The sequence below is a fragment of the Nicotiana tomentosiformis genome, chromosome 12 (genome assembly GCF_000390325.3).
Source record: "Nicotiana tomentosiformis chromosome 12, ASM39032v3, whole genome shotgun sequence".
Lineage (NCBI taxonomy): Eukaryota > Viridiplantae > Streptophyta > Magnoliopsida > Solanales > Solanaceae > Nicotiana > Nicotiana tomentosiformis.
In genome coordinates, this window is record NC_090823.1 from 112,458,723 (window position 1) to 112,480,129 (window position 21,407).

General features: G+C 40.1%; 1 protein-coding gene across 1 annotated transcript; it reads left to right on the top strand.

Moving 5' to 3' along the window:
* The first annotated feature begins 9,493 nt into the window (after positions 1-9,493).
* On the top strand, positions 9,494-10,129 carry LOC138903232 (uncharacterized). Its single transcript, XM_070191164.1, has 2 exons — positions 9,494-9,625; positions 9,680-10,129. The coding sequence occupies exons 1-2, from the start codon at positions 9,494-9,496 to the stop codon at positions 10,127-10,129; spliced, it is 582 nt and encodes a 193-aa protein (XP_070047265.1).
* The last annotated feature ends 11,278 nt before the right edge of the window (positions 10,130-21,407 follow it).

The following is a 21,407-nucleotide window of genomic DNA, read 5'->3' on the forward strand; positions in this document are numbered from 1 at the left end:
AGGGGGGCAACGTACCGGTAACCAAAAGGCCATCTGTCTTTGTAACTTATCCGATCCTCGTTCTAAATTAGGGTATGACACTAACAAAAAAGAAGTCACGCCAGCGTGCATTTCCTAGAAGATTTAGAGGGCTCAACGAGAAGAAGGGTTTCATAACAGTTTTATATATAGTTCAAACAATATCAAAGCGGTAAAAAGCGGCATTTAGCATATTAGGCTCAAACACGTAAAAAAAAATCGGATAATAAACAAAACCAAGTATAACAGTTATTCTAAGCTCGAATTCTGAACCCTGAACTAGAGATTCTGGGTTCATGTCCCCAGCAGAGTCGCCAGAGCTGTCACACCTCCTTTTTTCCAAAGAGATCGGGAGTTTTTACAATTAAAGTGATATTGTTCGAAATAAAATTATTTATTTAATCAGAGTCGCCACTTGGAATAATTATTATGGTATCCCAAGTCATCGGTTTATTTTAAAATCCCAAATCGAGAAAATGACTCAGTTTTAAAGTCCGCAAAAACCAGAAGACTGGGTAAGGAATTCTGTTAACCCGGGAGAATATGTGAGGCACTCCCGAATTCCATGGTTTTAGCACGTTCGCTCAACTATTAATAATTGGTCTAATTATCTGATTTATTACGTGTTTAAAACCTTTTGTCATTTTTAACTTTCTAACCGCTTTTAATAGAATTTTAATTGCTTTTAGGATTTATAGAATTTATTTAAATAAGTCACGATGTCGCACACTTATTATTTTTGAACATATTGCGAATCGCGTCACGTGAAACGTACCCGTGATTTACAACATATTTTTTTATTATTAATTGATTTGAAGTTGTAAAGTCGAATCGCATGTAATGCACACACGAATTGGGAATTACGTATCGTGACTATGCCATGGGAACCGTACCCATAGCCACGATGATTTATTAACGTGCCTAAAACAAACTATGTATGTTTTTAAGTGATTATTTCCTAAGGTTTGAGACTGTGCATGGGTCCATTCCTAATTGTCATATGAGGAAAGACATCTGGGCCTTTATTCAGGCCCAAGCAGCATCTAAATGAATTCTGCTGCTGTCATTTATTCAGACTGCCTAAACGAATTGACCTGGCACCCATCATGACAATGATTTTTCAACATTCCATTTGTAGTTTAAACTCAACACTCATACAATGATTTTAAGAGTAAAATCCAGTAGGGATCATACACAACAAAATTCATCTATGCATAAAATATTGTGTTAACTTTTCTTCAAAACACAACTAAACATGATTCATAAAGCAAATATCACCTATATCTTTATACATCGTGTCCAGATTATGCTTTTTAGGATCAGAATTAACTTTAAATTGATTAAATTCAACTAATCTAGCATTCATAGATCTGTCATTATCACAACCAAGCAAACTAACATCCGGGTTCAAACCAACAGAAATTTGCCTTAGCTTTCATTCCATTTGCCCAAATACTACAAGCTTAGGAATATATGTGTACCTGTTTGAAGCAAGAACAAAAAAACCAACTTGGACAGAAAGCCAAATAAAGGCGTGATGCTTCAAATTGGAGTCTAGCTTCAGCAAAAATCAGCGATTCGGACTTCGAACAACACTTATAAAAACCCGCAAAAAGTTTTTTAAGCTTTAAAGTTTCCAGCAATCCACTAGAATTCAAATCTTTATGAAAATCTCTATTTCTCTTTCTGTTTTTCGAAGCTTTTGTTTCTCAAATCTGATTATTGAAATTAGAAAATTCAAGCTCTGTTTTCATATGCTCTCCCTCCGTGTATCCATGAGTATGTGCGTGGGTGTATAATGAGAGAGAGATCAGCGAGAGAAGTGTGTGTGTGATGAGCTCGGAGAGAGAAGGGGGAGGAGAGGCGGCTAGGGTTCTTTCTCAAGAGGAGGGTATGTTATCAGAGAATGGAAATAAGGGGGTGCTAGGGTTTCTAGGGGGGGAGTCCGTCTTCTTCTCTCTTGGGGATTAGGGGAGGGGGTACTTTAATGAGGGGAAAAGAGCAATTGGGCCAGGTTAGGGGATTAGGCTGTGGCGGATTTCAAAATGTTTGGGCCTCATGGCTTGGCCCAACAACTTTTCTTTGCTTTAAAGTCCATATATGACTCTTCAAGATCATAAGTTATATGCTAAGCTGCAGTAATTTATGCTTTGAAGATATGGCGGCACTACTTATACGGCGTCCATGTTGACATCTACACAGATCACAAGAGTTTACAATACATCTTCAAGCAGAAGGAGTTGAATTTGAGGCAGCGTAGGTGGCTTGAATTACTGAAAGACTACGATGTCGAGATATTGTACCATCCCGGTAAAGCTAATGTTGTGGCAGACGTCTCAGCCGTAAGTCAATGGGAAGCTTAATACATATTGAGGCAGGTAGACAAGGGTTGACCAAAGAGCTTCACCAGCTGGCCAATATGAGAATCAGATTGTTGGACTCTGATGACGGAGGTGTTACTGTACAGAATACAGCAGAATCATCTTTGGTAGCCGAGGTAAAAGCACGGCAATATGAAGATCCTACCTTAGTAAGATTGAGAGAGGGAATTCAGCAGTGTAAGATTACAGCTTTCAAGATCGGAGGAGATGGGACACTGAGATACCAGGGCCGATTATGTGTACCTAGTGTGGCAGGGTTGCGAGAGAAGATTATGATTGAGATTCACCAGTCCCGATATTCTATCCATCCTGGCTCGACAAAGATGTATCATGACGTTAAGGAGCAGTATTGGTGGGATAACATGAAGAAGTCTATTGCAGAATTTGTAGCCCAGTGTCCTAATTGTCAACAAGTAAAGATCGAGCATCAGAAACCTAGTGGATTGATTCAGAATATAGAGATTCCGACCTGGAAATGGGAGGTGATTAATATGGACTTCATTATTGGATTACCTCGCTCTTATCATAAGTTTGACTCCATCTGGGTGATAGTTGATTGACTTACAAAATCTGCCCATTTTCTGCCAGTTAAGACAACTTACACGGCTGAAGATTATGCGAAGTTGTATATCAAGGAGATTGTTAGGCTTCATGGTGTGCCGGTATCTATTATATCAGACCGAGGAGCTCAATTTACGGCTAACTTTTGGAGGTCTTTTCAGAAGGGTTTAGGCACACAAGTAAATCTCAGCACTGCATTCCATCCGCAGACTGACGGACAGGCTGAACGTACCATCCAGACGCTTGAAGATATGCTACGAGCATGTGTTCTAGATTTCAAGGGGAATTGGGATGACCATCTGGCACTTATAGAATTTGCCTACAATAATAGCTACCATTCCAGTATTAAAATGGCCCCGTATGAGGCACTGTACGGGAGGAGATGTAGATCACCAGTTGGATGGTTCGAAGTCGGTGAGACAGAATTATATGGGCCAGATTTGATTCACCAAGCCATTGAGAAGGTGAAAGTGATACAAGAACGACTGAGGACGGCACAAAGCAGGCAAAAGTCTTATTCCGACGTCCGACGTCGTGATCTGGAATTTGAGGTTGGTGATTGGGTTTTCCTGAAGATCTCGCCGATGAAGGGTGTTATGCGTTTTGGGAAGAAGGGTAAGTTGAGTCCGCGGTATATTGGGCCGTACAAAATTCTTCGACGAATTGGACAGGTTGCTTACGAGTTAGAATTGCCATCTGAATTGGAATTTGTCCACCCGGTATTCCATGTATCTATGTTGAGGAAATGTATTGGAGACCCTTCTCGGGTCGTCCCTATCAAAGATGTACAAGTTACAAAGGATCTATCATATGATGAAGTGCCAGTGGCTATATTAGATCGACAAGTCCGCAAGCTGAGAACAAAGGATGTAGCTTCCGTGAAAGTATTATGGAGGAACAAGAATATAGAAGAAATGACATGGGAAGCAGAAGAGGAGATGAAGTCTAAATACCCTTACCTATTCCAGAGTGAAGATAACGAGGATGCCGGGGGAAAGAAGGACGCATTATAAGGTGAAACGGCTCTATGAGGTAAGCAATAGCTTGTGAATACTCTTTTTTTTAATACAAAATGGTGATATGCAGATAATGTACATATCCATAATGCTTTGTATAGTCTTGTAAGGCCATAGGTTGGGTTTAACTGCTTGCAAGTTTGGCTAGTGTCTATTTTATGGGGGAAACTCAGCCGGAAATCTCCGTCGGAATCCACGATGAGTTAGACACCCCATAAACCCTTACATTCGAGGACGAATATTCCTAAGGGGGAGAGGGTGTTACAAACCAAATTCGCATACCATAGATCACGTCGTAAGTTAGTCGATGTAAATCCAAGAAGATATTATCTTTGAGATGATAAGAAGTTAATCCTATTGGTCTTAAACGATACAAGGGTGTATAAGAGTGGTTAACAAATATTAGAAGTTAAACGAATCAAGGATGTTGTAACCCGTATTTTCGGATAACACTAGAGGTGATTAACTGTCCCAAGAGGTCTTGTTTTAATGTATTTGAATCATATAATATCCGCATCATAAGTCTTGAAGTCAAGCGAGTTATGAAATAAAAGTCGATAAAAGTTGTCGCAACTTAGGTTTATAATTTTACTTAAACTTTAGGTCAAATGTTACTGTATTTTTCTCCCAATGTGCTTGGAATTATGGGGTGATCTACCTATCAAATTGAAGATCTATGAGTCTAGTTTCCAACGCATTAAACCGTTCGTTGATACGATCTCGGAATAGAGAGATATTTGCATTTTCGCGAGAGTGCGCCAAGCTGCTCTCTATGGGGCCCACAAAGGCGGTTTAAGACATATGGACATACATAAGATACCTCAACCCCGTTTTAAGTCATTATTTTTCAGTATATTCAGACCTTATAACCCTAAAAACAGTCTCTCAAGGTTCTCTCATGATCCAAGACCCAAACAAAGGGCAAACAACACAAATCAAATATCGGGAATCCCGTGGCGCTAGTAAGTTTCTTGTTCTTCTTGTTGTTGCTGATTTTTGTGTTGTTCCAGCTCGTGTGGGAGGTTGTTTTAAGTGTTTTATGTCCTGTAAATACACCTTAAAGTTTTTAATATCAACCCTAGGTGATTTCAAGTCTTCTAAAGTAATTCTAGTGCCGAAAAACCCGAATTAATTGCTAGTTTCGCTTCCTTGTTCTTGTGGCAGAACTGAAGGGATATTTCGTGGAAAATTAAGGTCAAATTGGAGTTGTTCTTTCTGTTTAAAGGTAAGGAACCTCTTACTCTATATATATTTAAGATTATCCAAGTTGCAGCTAAGTCGTTGAAGCTAGAACTTGTGAAATATATATCGAAAAGCTTGGTAGTAATGTTGTTGGTTGGTGGACTATTTTGGAGGCTCAATATGATTATTAATGATGTTGTTTGGGCTGTTTGGTGATTGTATTGACTTGTGGGAAGTCATATAAATAGGGGAGGTGCTGTCCGTTTCATCGTAAAATAGGTTGTGGTCGATACATAATAGTTACGACGCTTAAACGATAATGATAGTGTCATTTGTCTTATTGTAGACTAAGGAGTCGTGATATTTGCATAGCTTGAGGTTGGGCAGTATATACAAGGTATGTGAGGCTATCCCCTTCATTCTTTTGCACGACTCCGATTGTACATAATGTAATGAACGAGCTCCCAAAGATACTCTACTCTTAGAAGCTAGCAGTACTTACATTGCTGCCCTTCTTATGAAACGATTGGTATTGATGTTACTTCTCTTATTCTTATATTATCAATGTTGTTGGTAGTTCCTGATTCTTATAAGTTTCTTGATGAAGAGTTAATCCTAATAACGTGTACGAAGGATACCGACCTTACGTCACTCCGAAAGGTTCAAAATGTGATTCCAATGAGTCCAGCATGCATCATATATATGTATCTATTTTACTCTACCGAGCCGCGCTATAGTTGGCCGGGTATGGCACCTATTGTGCAACCACTGATCAGTTGGGTTTTACCGAGCTCCACGTGGCCGGGTACGATTCTACCGAGCCCTATGATGGCCGGGTACGTTTTACCGAGCCTATTATGGCCGGGTACGATATGATGATGGTGATGCCCACAAAGGCGTATGTTTTAAAAGTTTATGTATATATATATATATATGTATCATGTATTTCATGTCAGTAGCCCTCAGAGGTACCCAGATGTCACAGGTTGTATATTCTCTATCCATGTTTACATTATTGTTCTTACTTATGCTTTCTTGCCTCACATACTCAGTACTTTATTCGTACTGACGTCCTTTTTATTTGTGGACGCTGCATGTCGTGCTGCAGGTCCTGATAGACAGGTAGACGTAGCTCCCCCACCACAATAGGCTGTCCAGTTCAGCGGTTATTGGCGAGATCCCTTCTCCGGACTTGCCGTGGTCTTGGTATGCATTTTTGTTATAGACCTTATGGGTATGTCGGGGCCCTGTTCCGGAAATGTTGTAGAACTTATGTTCTTTTAGAGTCTCATAGACAGGTGTCGACTTATGTATGGTTTAGAATGCCTTTTCAGCTGATTTTTGTTGTATAGTCTTTCATGGCATCATGATAGCTCGTACCTTATATATAGTTTCTTGACAGTCTTGTCATCCCATGTTATGTATGTTCATGACATTATCTTTCATTGTTGGATGTTCATGATCCATGTCTACTATTTATATTGATCTTGTCGACCCTTAAAGATAATAAGGAAGGTTAGATAAAATGTACGTTGGTGCTCGGCAAGTATGGCCCGGGTGCTAGTCATGACCCTTCAGTTGGGTCATGACATTTGCGACCGATATGCGGTCTGCATATCGATTATGCGATCGCAGACCTTGTTCCGGATCTCCATTTTTGGGTTTTTAAAACCCAACCCTACTTCGTAATATACATGCTTTGGGCCATTTTTGAGCTATAATCTGACATTTTAGAGTGAGAGAGAGTGCCCTAGAGTGAGAATATGTTCTTTAATAATTGTTCTTCAATTCTTGCTCAAGTTTTGGAAGATTAAGAAGGGAAACTCACTAGGTCTTCATCTTAGAGGTAAGATTCTACACCCTAACCCTCAATTTCGAATTTTGTCTAGAAATGGGTAATTAGCAAGATAATATTTGGGCATGGGAGTTGTTTATTTTACATGCATGTGTTATCAAAGGGTGTAGGAAGATTATTGAGCTAAAAATGGTAAAGATTGGGTTGTGGGATGATGGAATCCTCCATAAAAGGACCTTGAAACCTTAATGCACACCTAGTGTTTGATAAAATGCTCAAATGATCGAGAACCATGAGCATCTTCCTAAATTTTGGTTCAATTTGTTATATTTCTACAATAGATTGAAGCTGCTAAGAATTCTGGAATATTTTAGAGTTTAAGGAAGCTCGATTGAGGTATGTTGGCTAAGCTCTTCTCTTAGAATTGAATTACACGATATTCATGTATATTATGTAAGTCCCGAGTGGTTCATTATAATATTGGCTATTCCGAGTAAGATTTGGTTGAAAGACATATGTTCACAAGTATCCCAAATGCTTTATCTATGTTTATTTTATCAATTGAGGATGTGTTAAAATATGGGTTGTGCATTAAAAATATTCGTCTTCAAGTCAAGTCAAACGAAGGCTATTATGCCAAATTTTGTGTAGAATCTCTACGTGCCATAGATCCTTAATTTCCCACAGATGCACTACATGCCTTGATTTGAAATGTTATTGTTGTTATTGATGACGTTGATGTTAGAAAGTGAAAATGTGAGCACGAAACATTAAATACTGCCAACGTGCCAAGAATTATTATATAATTATGGCCATTAGTGCCAATGAAATGCAAAGATGTGAAAGAAGTATGAAATGTGATGATTGATATACAAAGTTTAATGTCTCGAATAAGACAGCCTAGCCGATCGGGTCGTGATCGGGCACCATGCCGCACACATGATGGTGATTGTGCTGGAAATTGTAATTGAAATGGTGATTGTGGTTTATGTCCCTAATGTATAGCCTAGCCGATCGGGTCGTGATCAGACTCCATGATAAAGATGGTGGTATTGCTATTGAGAATAATTGTGGTTGATATCTCTAATAAGATAGCCTAGCCGATCGGGTCATGATCGGACTCCGTGCTGAGAGTACGGTTGTACTGGTATTGTGGACAATGGTATATCAATACTAAAAATCTCCCAATGTGAGATATGGAAATTAATTTGAACACTGTCTTGATCCTAAATTGAGGTTTGATGTTGATTATGGCTTTCATTGATATTATGACATTCTTGTTTGTATTATTTGTTATTCTATTGAGAGGGTGTTTAGTTATACATACTAGTGCTATTCGACAGTACTAACGTCCCTCTTTTCGGGGGCGCTACATATTTAAATGGATGCAGGTGGTTCCACAGCAGGAGATATTGATTAATGATAGCAGTACACCTTCTTCCCAGCTAACTTGGTAAACCCCCACTTCATCCCAGAGTCATGAATCTTTTGTACTCTGTGTATTCTATTTGAGGTATAGCCGGGGCCTTATTGCCGGCATTATCATTGTACTCTTCTCTATCAATAGAGGCTCCGTAGACATAGTGTGGGTTGTATATTGGTGCTGGGGAAGTCAAACACGTTGTGTTGTGCTTGAATTACAATCTCTACTTCAGATTATGAAAAATGTGTGTGGAATTGAGACTTTAAAATGAAGTAACTAATGGTAAGAAATTGGTATTGCAGACATGATCACTTTATTGTTTGATTAATGAAAATATATATACATTCTCTTTATTCATGAATGAGTTTGGGTAGAAGGAAATCTAATAGGCTTGCTCGGCCGGGTTCACTCGGTTGAGCACCGGTTGCGCTCCTCGGTTTTGGGGCGTGACAAACTTGGTATCAGAGCCTAAGGTTTTAAAGTGTCTTAGGATGTCTTGGAGCCGTGTCTAGTAGAGTCCTTATTATCGGTGTGTTGTCGACTACATCTATAATTAGGATGCTACATGGGCATTTAGGAATAATACCCTTCTTTCATGTTCTCGATCGTGCGATAAAGTTGATGGTATGATTGTTCCTCCTTTAACTCGTGCTTTACTTTAACTTTCAGTACATGGCACCTAAGAAGAAGGCAAGAACTGGCCAAAGAGCCAATGTCACCCAGGAGTGACAGTTGACCCTATAATTGATGATGCAGGTGAGCACCCGAGGAGTGAGAATATTCCTCCAGTTACTACACTGCCTGAATCTACTACAACTGATCAGACCACACCTGTCCATACACCTACTAAGGGTGCAACGGTCCCTCCAACTGATATACCAGTTTTACCTTCAGTTCCAGCTTCCGATTCTGGTGTTTCTGATGTTGATCTTAGGGGAGCCATACAGATGTTGGCTCAGATAGTGGCATCCCAGGCCTAGAGATCAAATGTTGCACCCACTTCTTCCAGTCAGCCAGGGGATTCTACTAGTTCCAGGGGAACAAATTTCTCCTGTTGGATCCTCCAGTGTTCACGGGTACTAACCCAGAGGAGGATCCCCAGGACTTCATTGATGAGATGCATAAGACTCTCCGAGTTATGCGTGCTACTGAGACAGAGTCAGTGGAATTGGCCTCCTACCGTCTGAAAGAGGTGGGATATTCTTGGTTTGAACTATGGGAGCAGTCCCGTGAAGAAGGGAGCCCTCCGGTAAGGTGGGGTGAGTTTGCCGATGCCCTCATTGATCATTTCTTGCCTGCCGAGACTAAGGCATCCCGTGCTGCTGAGTTTGAGAACTTGAGGCAAGGTAGCGTGAGTGTATGGGATTACCATATGAGATTCGCGTACCCGTCTAAGTATGCTATTTACATGTTGCCCACTGTGGAGGCTAAAGTTCGCCTCTTTGTGAAGGAACTCAGTCCCTTGGTAATTAATGAGGCCGCTACAGTAGCCTTGAACTCTGATATGAACTATGGAAAGATGATGGCATTCGCTCAAGCCACAGAGACCCGCAAATTGAGGAACATAATGGAGCGAGAGGGTAGTAATAAGGACCGGTCTATGGGCAACTTTGGTGATTCTTCTGGTGGTGGAAAGTTAGCATTTAGGAGAGGGTGGTTAGGACCATCCCAGTCCTTTGCTCAGTCTTTGGCTAGTGCACCTCCATCAGGGACCAGTCAGCAGCAGCAGTGGAGCCGTTTCAGGCCCAGTTAGGGCAACAGGGGCTCCCATTAGCAGGGTCGTCATGGTGGTAGATTCCAACAGCAGAGGAGGCCCCATACCCTTGTTATGGAAAGATGCACCTAGGAATATGCTACATTGACTTACCCATATGCTACGGATACGGATTGAGGGGTCACATTCAGAGGGATTGTTGTTCGTCCTGCCAGGGTACGGGCAGGGGCATGTCACAACCAACCAATTTTGGAGCCACTACATCCGCAACACCTCCTCCAGCTCGAGGCACTCCAACACCCGCAATGTATGGTGCAGTTAGGGGTGGAGCACAAAGTTCGGGAGGATCCGACAGTTTCTATGCTATGATGGGTCGCCAGAATTCAGAGGCTTCTCTAGATGTTGTCACAGGTATATTGACTGTCTAATCTCATGATGTGTATGCTCTTAGTGATCTAGGTTCTACTTTGTCATATGTCACACCTTATGTTGATATGGAATTTGGGATAGAACCGGAACAACTTCATGAGCCGTTCTCTGTATCTACTCCGGTTGGTGAGTCTATTTTTGGCCGTGCGAGTCTATAGGGATTGTGTTGTCATGTTGTGCGATCTGGATACCGTGGACGATCTTATTGAATTGAGAATGGTCAATTTTGATGTGATAATGGGGATGGATTGGATTTATTCTTGTTTTGCCAAGCTTGATTGTCGAACCAGGACTGTTAGGTTCGAATTTCCAAACGAGCCAGTTATTGAGTGGAAGGGTGATGATATAGTTCTGAAGGGTAGGTTTATTTCCTACCTTAAGGCCACAAAGATGATCAACAAGGGATGTATTTACCATTTGGTCCGGGTTACCGACACCGATGGTGAGGCACTTACACTTGAGTCCGTGCCTGTTGTGAATGAATTTTCGGAAGTCTTTTCGGATGAACTCCCTTGGATCCTACCAGACAGGAAGATAGATTTTGGGATTGATGTGATGCCAGACACGCATCCTATATCTATTCCACCCTATAGAATGGCACCAGCAGAATTGAAAGAGCTAAAGGAACAATTGAGTGATTTGTTAGAAAAGGGTTTTATCCGGCCAAGTGTGTCACCTTGGGGTGCACCGGTCCTTTTTGTAAGAAAAAAAGATAGGTCACTGAGAATGTGTATTGACTATCAGAAGCTTAATAAGGTCACAATCAAGAATAAGTACCCACTGCCAAGGATAGATGACTTGTTTGACCAATTGCAAGGTCTTAGGTACTTTCCAAAATTGATTTACGATCCGGGTATCACCAATTGAAGATCAGGGATCAGGATATTTCGAAAACAACTTTTAGGACCCGGTATGGGCATTTTGAGTTTTTAGTGATGTCTTTTGTACTAACAAATGCACCGGTAGTCTTCATGGATCTTATGAATCGAATTTTAAGCCATTCCTCGACTCTTTTGTGATAGTTTTATTGATGATATTCTTGTATACTCACGAAGTCAAGAAGACCATGCCGATCATCTCAGGGTAGTTCTGTAAACCCTATATCAGCACCAATTATATGCAAAGTTTTCAAAGTGTGAATTTTGGCTTGAATCAGTTATATTCTTAGGTCATGTAGTCTATAGTAAGGGAATTAATGTTGATCCTCAAAAAATTTCAGCTGTGAAGAATTGGCCGATGCCTACAAGTCTAATAGAGATTCATAGTTTCTTAGGCTTAGCTGGATATTACATAAAGTTTGTGGAGGGGTTTTCTACTCTTGGCTCCCCATTGACTAAATTGACGCAGAAGGCAATTAAGTTCCAATGGTCAGATGCTTGTGAAAAGAGTTTCCAAGAATTGAAAGCAAGATTGACTACGACACCGGTGTTGACTCTACCAGAGGGTATAGATGGATTTGTGTTATATTGTGATTCTTCAAGAATCAGGCTTGGATGTGTATTAATGCAACATGGCAAGGTTATAGTTTATGCTTCTAGAAAACTCAAGAATCATGAAAAAACTATCAAACACATGATTTAGAACTTGCGGCAGTGGTATTTGTATTGAAAATTTGGCGTCACTATTTATATGGGGTTCATATGGATATATTCACGGACCATAAGAGCCTTCAATATATTTTCAAGCAGAAGGAATTGAATCTGAGACAAAGAAGATGGCTTGAGTTACTCAAGGACTACGACATTGATATTCTATAGCATCCGGGAAAGGCCAATGTTGTGGCAGATGCTCTTAGCCGGAAATCCATGGGTAGTTTGGCTCACTTGGAGGAATATCAAATTCCATTGGCCAATAAAGTTCACCGATTAACTAGTTTGGGAGTTCGTCTTGCGGACTCTAGTGAAGGAGGGGTAATTATGCAAAATAGGGTTGAATCATCGCTTGTAGTGGAAGTCAAAGAGAAGTAATACAACGATCCATTGTTGGTGCAATTGAAAGAGGATATTCATAAACATAAGACCATGGACGTTTCTCTTGGCATGGATGATGGTACACTAAGATACCATGGGCGACTATGTGTTCCAAACGTGGATGGTCTCCACGAAAGAATTATGACTGAAGCTCACACTTCTAGGTATTCAGTGCACCCAGGTTCTACAAAAATGTATCATGATCTTAAGGAAGTCTATTGGTGGAATGATATGAAGACGAATGTGGAAGACTTTGTGGAAAGATGTCCGAATTGTCAGCAAGTGAAGGCCGAACACCAGCGGCCCGGTGGGTTGGCACAAAACATAGAAATTCCAATGTGGAAGTGGGAAATGATTAATATGGACTTTGTGTAAGGATTACCGAGCACTCCGCACAAGTTTGACTCAATTTGGGTGATTGTGTATCGACTCACAAAATCAGCACACTTTTTGCGGTTAAGTCTACCGACACAGCGGAACAGTATACACAATTGTATATCAAAGAAATAGTCAAGTTGCATGGCACCCAAGTTTTCATCATTTCTGATCGGGGAGCACAATTCACTGCTAATTTGTGGAAGAAATTTCAGCAAGGTTTAGGTACTCAGGTGAATCTTAGTACAGCCTTTCACCCACAAACTGATGGGCATGCAGAGCGGACTATTCAGACGCTTGATGATATGTTGCGCGCTTGTGTTCTAGAATTCAAAGGAAGCTGGGATGATCATTTACCACTCATAGAATTTGCATACAACAATAGCTATCATGCTAGAATTCAAATGGCACCGTTCGAGGCTTTATATGGTAAGAGATGTAGATCTCCAATTGGGTGGTTCGAAATTGGGGAAGCAGAGTTGATAGGGCCAGACCTCATGCATCAGGCTATGGAATAAGTTAAAATCATTAAGGAGCGGTTGAAGATTGCTCAGAGTCGTCAGAAATCCTATTCGGATGTTCGTCGTAGTGTTTTGGATTTCAAAGAAGGTGATTGTGTATTCGTTAAAGTTTTCCCCATGAAAGGCGTAATGCGATTCGGTAAGAAAGGTAAATTGAGTCCGAGGTATGTCGGACCGTACATAATCATTCAGAGGATCGGTGAGGTGACATACAATCTTGAGCTACCACCAGAAATGTCATTAGTGCACCCAGTGTTTCATGTGTCTATGTTATAAGACTTACTTTCTATGAATTTTTTATCATTCGTACAATTGGCATTAAGGGTTTTCCTTCCTCGTAATATATTGCTTGTGAGGCCACGATTGGTGTTGTTTTGTATTATGTTACATCGTTGGATTCTGTATATGTTGTTAGGATGTGTTTTTGGGGCTCTCTGATAGGTGGATAGGCCTAGTTACAAGGGAAAGTCTAGCGAAATTTTTGGAAATTTAGGGAGTTAGCCAAATTTGGGGATGCTGGTGTGTGGTATGAAAACTGAGTTGCATAAGATACTAATAACAGATTTTGACCCGCATTCGAGGATGAATGATCCTAAGTGAGGTAGAATGTAAGGCCCCGTAAAATTTTGCAAAGGAAAAATAATATTTCATGGTGCCGGACCAGGCTTCTGGTGTAATTGCACATGCGGAGGGCTAGCCTGGTGCGAGCTCGCAGTAGTGAGACATGAATCGCAGAAGCGGCCCAGTGTAGGTAGCCCAGAAACCACATATACAGACAAGGTGGACGCAGATGCGCGACCGTAGAAGCGGGAGCAAGAGCATGTGAGGCTCGCCTACTGCAGGAGCGGCATTGCAGAATCGATCCATTGTTCTGCAAATGCGGATTTAGGCCATCCAAAGGAGGACCGCATCAGCGATGAAATTTCCACAGATGCGGCCAATGAACCGCAGAAGTGAATAAACCGCTGGGCAGAAACTTCATTTAAGTTGAGACTTAAGCATTTTGGATTCATTTATTGCATTCCTTGTACGATATTTGGAGCTCTTAGAGAGGGGTTTTGTCACGACCCAAAATCCAACCAGTTGTGATGGAACCTAACCCAACCCGCTAGGTAAGCCAATTACCAACTACCAATTCCAATTAAATTAATAAGGCAATTATTTAGAAGAAAATAGATAAAACTAATACATTTCCCTAAGAACTGGTAGTACAAATCATGAGCTTCTAAGAATAGAGTTTACAAAGTTGGTATGAAATAAATACATCATCTGTTTGAAAAGTACATAAACAGAGTTTTATGAATCTAAGGCTACCATGAACAAGAGGCAATTACAACCAGAACGCGGGTACATCTTCAGATTCAGCTCCCAGCGAACATAGCAACATCAGCAGTCAACATCTGCCCCCAAAGTGCAAAAGTATAGTATGAGTACAACCGACCCCATGTAATCAATAAGTAACAAACCTAACCTTAGGTTGAAAGTAGTGAAGAGCTTGTACCAAGATCAGAGTCCAACTTCTATAACCAACAATAGTTCATAACAACATAAAACAAGTAATACCAGAAGTAACGCAACGATCAATTGCTCAATAAAAACATGATTTCTGAAAATAGTTCTGCCTTTCAAATACATCGATGAAAACCCGAATCGTTTACCGAAGTTGCCAAAAATATGAATAAGTTTGAAAACCATAATTTTCCCAAAATTCTTTCAATAATAAATAAGATGTTTCGTTTTCTTTCCAGATAACCAGTGTAAAACAAGTGCATCATTATGCCCATCTGTCAACATGTGTGAGAATCATGAATTGATGTGATACCTTACAGTATGAGGAAAACACATCTCTATGCATGTATGTCATGTGTGCATGTCAATGCAATGCATCTCAGAGATGAACTCATGTACTCACACTCTCAGAGTACTCAATCTCACTTTCTCACACATTCCACTCATCATGCTCAATCACTCGGTACTGTATATGGCTAATCCGGCCTAGGGAAGATCCATCCCGGAATATACACATCAACTGATCATCAGTCACTCAGTACCGAGTAGGGCCAATCTAGCCTATGGAGAAGATCCATCTCCAGGTATATTATACTTCGGACAAGATCCATGTCTAGGGAAGATCCATCCCTCAATAATAACAACCGGGCTCACTGGGGGTGTGTGAAGACTCCGGAGGGGCTCCTTCAGCCCAAACGCTATAAATCGCAAGGACATGGCATGTACCATAGTATCAATATCATAATTAATTAGGACATCGGCCTCACTCAGTCATCAATCACGACATAGGTCTCACTCAGTCATCAATCTCTCCAGTCTCTCTCTCACGGGCTCACAATGTCATGAAACTAGCCTAAAAATGATGATATGATATATCTTCCTAATTTTGGTTCAATTTGTTATATTTCTACAATAGATTGAAGTTGCTAAGAATTCCGGAATATTTTAGAGTTTAAGGAAGCTCGATTGAGATATGTTGGCTAAACTCTTCTCTTAGAATTGAATCCCATGATATTCATGTAAATTATGTAAGTTCCGAGTGGTTCATTATAAAATTGGCTATTCCGAGTAAGATTGGGTTGAAAGACATATGTTACCAAGTATCCCTAATGCTTTATCTATGTTTATGTTATCAATTGAGGATGTGTTAAAATATGGGTTGTGCATTAAAAATATTCGACTTCAAGTCAAGTCAAATGAAGGCTATTATGCCAAATTTTGTGTAGAATCTCTACGTGCCATAGATCCTTAATTTACCACATATGTACTACATGGCTTGATTTGAAATGTTATTGTTGTTGTTGATGACGTTGATGTTAGAAAGTGAAAATGTGAGCACGAAACACTAAATACTGCCAACGTGGCAAGAATGATTATATAATTATGGCCATTAGTGCCAATGAAATACAAAGATGTGAAAGAAGTATGAAATGCGATGATTGATATAAAAAGGTTAATGTCTCAAATAAGACAGCCTAGCCAATTGGGTCGTGATCGGACACCATGTCGCACACATGGTGGTGATTGTGCTGGAAATTGTAATTGAAATGGTGATTGTGGCCGATGTCCCTAATGGATAGCCTAGCCAATCGGCTCGTGATCGGACTCCGTGAAAAAGACGGTGGTATTGCTATTGAGAGTAATTGTGGTTGATATCTCTAATGAGATAGCCTAGTCGATTGGGTCGTGATCGAACTCTGTGCTAAGAGTACTGTGGTACTGGTATTGTGGACAATGGTATATCGATACTAAAAATCTCGCAATGTGAGATAGGGAAATTAATTTGAACATTGTATTGATCTTAAATTGAGGTTTGATGTTAATTAAGGCTTTCATTGATATTATGGCATTCTTGTTTGTATTATTTGTCATTCTATTGAGATGGTGTTTAGTTATACATACTAGTACTATTCGACAGTACTAACGTCCCTTTTGTTGGGGGCGCTGCATCTTTAAATGGATGCAAGTGGTTTCACAGCAGGAGATATTAATCAGTGATGGCAGTACACCTTCTTCCCAGCTGACTTTGGTGAGCCCCACTTCATCTCGGGGTCATGAATTGTTTGTACTTTGTGTATTCTATTTGAGGTATAGCTGGGGCCTTGTTGCCAGCATTATCAGTGTACTCTACTCTATCTATAAAGGATCTGTAGACATAGTGTGGGTTGTATATTGGTGTTGGGGAAGTCAAACTCGTTGTGTTGTACTTAAATTACTATCTCCACTTCAAATTATTAAAAATGTGTGTGGAATTGAGACTTTAAAATGAAGTAACTAATGGTAAGAAATTGGTATTGCATACATGATCACTTTATTGTTTTATTAATGAAAATATATATACATTCTCTTTATTCATGAATGAGTTTGGGTAGAAGGAAATCTAATAGGCTTGCTCGGCCGGGTTTACTCGGTTTAGCGCCGGTCGCGCTCCTCGATTTTGAGGCCTGATAAGAAATGTCCTCGGTGGGTCCCAACAGGATAAACATGTAGCCTAAACATAGTTTATAGCATGAATCACATTTTGATAACTCTAGTACGTAGAGATTTCATGATTTCAGACAAGTTCAGGTGACTACACAGTACCACAGAAATGACGGAGTCACAGCTCACAGGGTGCACGCCCACACGCCCGTCACCTAGCATGTGCATCACCTCAACACCAAAAACATAACACGTATACTCAGAATTCATACCCTCAACTCCAAGATTAGAAAAGTTACTTACCTCAAATAAACCGAATCCAATGTCGAGCAAGTTAAACCATGCTCTAGAAATTCCATTTTGCGCGTATGAACTTTCGAACGGCTCGAATCTAGCCACAATTAATTTGATTCAGTCCACAGAATTATAGGAATTAATTCCATATCAAAATACTAATATTTTCCCATAAAATCCGAAATTACACTGCAAAAATTGCATGTGGGGCCCACGTCTCAGAATCCGACGAAACTCACAAATTCCGACAACCCATCCAATTACAAGTTCAACCATACTAATTTCACTAAATTCCGACTCCAAATCGATGTTCAAAACTCAAAAATTCATTTGATAAAATTATAGGAATTTCCTTCGATTTCTCTTGAAGATTCGATAATCTTACACCAAAAATGAAGATTAATTCATGAAATATTATTATAAGGGAATCAAGAACACTTACCCCAAGTTGTGGGAAAAAGTTCCTCTCCAAAATCGCCCAAACTGAGCTCCAAAATCCGAAAATGGGCGAAAATATCGAACCCTCGAACTTAAAGGGTTCTGCCCAGGCTTTTCGCACCTGCGGAGCCTTGGCTTGCACATGCGCACCATCTTCTTCGGAAAAATGTCGCACCTGCACTTCCAGGCTTCCCCACCATTTTCCTCTTCTACGAATCCCTGCCCGCATCTGCGCAATCGCAGGTGCGGAAATACCATCGCACCTGCGACCTCTGCTGACACCCTCCAACTCCACACCCGCGCTCGAGCAGCATCGCACCTGCGGCCAAGACCCTCACAGGTGCGGTCACACCAGAAGGTCTACAGCTTCAACAACCTCACAACTCCAATTTTTGATACGGTAATCATCCGGAACTCGCCCGAGGCCCCCGGGACCTCAACCAAAAATACCAACAAGTCCTAAAACATCATACGAACTTAGTCGAGTCTTCAAATCACATCCAACAACACTAAAAACATGAATCACACATCAAATCAATATCTATTAACTTTGAAACTTTAACTTCCACAACCAATGCCGAAACCTATCAAATCACGTCCGATTGACCTCAAACTTTGCACACAAGTCACATTTTACATTACGGACCTATTCCAATTTTCAGAATCGGATTCCGACCTCGGTATCAAAAAGTCAACCCCCGGTCAAACTTTCCAAAAATTTAACTTTCGCCATTTCAAGCCAAATTCCACTACGGACCTCCATATAATTTTTCGAACACGCTCCTAAGTCCAAATCACCATACGGAGCTATTGGAATTATCAGAATTCAAATCTAAGGTCGTTTACACATAAGTCAACATCCGGTCAACTTTTTCCAACTTAGATTTTTCATTCTTTTCGAAATCCTTCCGGACCCGAACTAACTAATTCGATAGGTCATAATACAGCTATAAAGCACAAATAAAGCAGTAAATGGGGGAATAAAGCTGTAATACTCAAAATGACTAGCCAGGTCATTACAGGTTATCACCTAGCACTTTGAGGTAAGTAATTTTTATACAATGTGAGTTAAATACATAGATTATGGGTAGATGTAACATGTAAAATTTGTGAAATCATTGGTTTAGATGAAAAACCTAGATTTTGATAAAACAATGGGGTTTAACCATGAAAATGGTTAGGGAATTGAGTGAAAATTTTATATTTGCGTTCGTGAGGTTATGGGTAACAACTTTCTTCAAACATTTCCGGAATCCGAGCACGTGGGCCCGGGGATGAATTTTAGAAATACTTCAATTGGCGTTGAGTAATCACTCTAATAGTTAGAATATGAACTTTTGAACTTATATTGATTGATTTATTCAACGTTTGGCTAGTTTCAGATTGTTCGGCATTGAATTGAGGCTTTGGAGTGAATTTGAGGCTGGAAAGTGAGCTTTGAGATGAGGTAAGTCTCTTGTCTAACCTTGTAAGAGGGAATTTACCCCATAGGTTATTTAAATTAATATTTTCCTCTAATTGTGGGGGCTACGTATGCACGAGGTAACGAGAATCCATGCGTAGCTATATTTTCTATGATGTCCGAGTAGTCTTAGGCTTACACCATGCTTTGTTTGCTATACTATGTTGGTGATACCTATTAATCGTCTTAAGTAGACCTGAGATTAAGGATTCTAAAGATTTAAAGTCTCCCATTTAAATTTCATATGTGTGGGAAAGAATGGAAGAAATTTATAATAACTTTGAGAAATCTATGTTCACTCGCGTCGCAAGTATTTCCGCGAGCGAAGTAAAATTCCCTCTATTCTCATGGAAGCGGGCCATTTGTATCGGTAGGTTAATAGATGCATCTATGGTTCGTGTCGTTCCACCCTCGACAGTCCACAATATATTTCTGGACTGGGACGTACGACCTCGGCATAAATCGTGCGTGATAATACTCTGAGCCTAACCTTTACTTGATATTAATTTATGGCTCGAGCGAATACAATTATTTAAATGACAGGAATTGATTCGAAAGTTATTTTTAGTGAAGGAACTATTATTCACTGCTTGTTACCGTGTTGTATTAATTGCTTACATAATCCATGCTTATTTATGATTTCTGCATTTTATTGATAGCCCATAGTAAGTGTCGATGTCGACCCCTCGTCACTACTTCTTCAAAGTTAGACTTGATACTTACTGGATACATGTTGTTTATCTACTCATGCTATACTTCTGCACTAACAATGCAGGATCTGAGGCAGGTGCATCTGGTGGACATACCGTCGCACACCCCCGTTACCCGGAGGCCTAGTGGTAAGATGCATACTGAGTCGTTCTGCAGCACCTAGAGACTTTCTTTTTTACTTATTTTATGTCCATGTTATTTCAGACAATAGTTAGAGTTTTGTATACTCTACTAGTACTCATACACTTGTGACACCAGATCTTGGCACACACTCTAGTAGACTTTATAGTTTTGGAGTATTTACATATTTATGCTTGCATTCAGATGCTTTCATTTTATTCATTTGACTCTATATTTCTCAAATTTCTAAATAAATGGAATTTAAGTACTTGTAAGCTTGTTAAAAGAAGTAATCGCGTAGTAAATTCATCGTAGGCTTGCCTAGCGGCGACGTTAGGTACTATCACGGCCTATGGGAGAATTGGATCGTGACATCATGGATCAATTGACAATCATTATGCTCCATATTATGTACAGGTTAAGCATCATGCACGTATCCCAAAGCCTGGTGACCAAAGCAGATGCATAGTATATGAATATCAATGCATTCGCGTAAGAGCCTCACGCAAATTTCTATATCTTCTCTGCACGGGTGGTTTAATTTCAAAAATGCTAGAAAACTAATTAATAATATATCTACAAATTAAAATAATTGCATCTATTCAATTGGTTAGAGTCTCGTGCTGATAACGAGGTATAAAACAATAAAAGAAGAGAGAGTATTGCAGAGAAAAGTAGAGAGAGAGAATTCTTATTGATTTGGGATGATTTACATTGGAATAGAATCCCTCTATTTATAGGGAAAAGTGACTCAACCACCAAGTAACAAACCCTAAAATCTCTCTAAAATATAGACATTCACCATAAATAAAATACTATTTATAACAGAGCTTGAATAATTGTAGTTCTGAAATAGTATTGGATGCGCCAATACGAGCTACATCACTCACCCTTTTTCATGCATCCGCCATCCAAGGAGAACAAAGATGTATAAGACATATTGGTCGAAACATATGAAGAGGAATGACGTTAAATATGTGATTAAATGTTTAGTGTGCCAACTGGCAGGGGTGGATTCACGTTTAATGAAGCGGGGTCACGCGACACCGCTTCGTCGGAAAAATTTA

What these genes read in the sequence shown, in the direction of transcription:
- LOC138903232 (XM_070191164.1), top strand. Translation starts at nt 9,494, where the DNA reads ATGCATAAGACTCTCCGAGTTATGCGTGCTACTGAGACAGAGTCAGTG. An exon ending in GTGAAGAAGGGAGCCCTCCG is followed by an intron (nt 9,626 to 9,679) that starts GTAAGGTGGGGT and finishes TTGCCTGCCGAG; the next exon opens with ACTAAGGCATCCCGTGCTGC.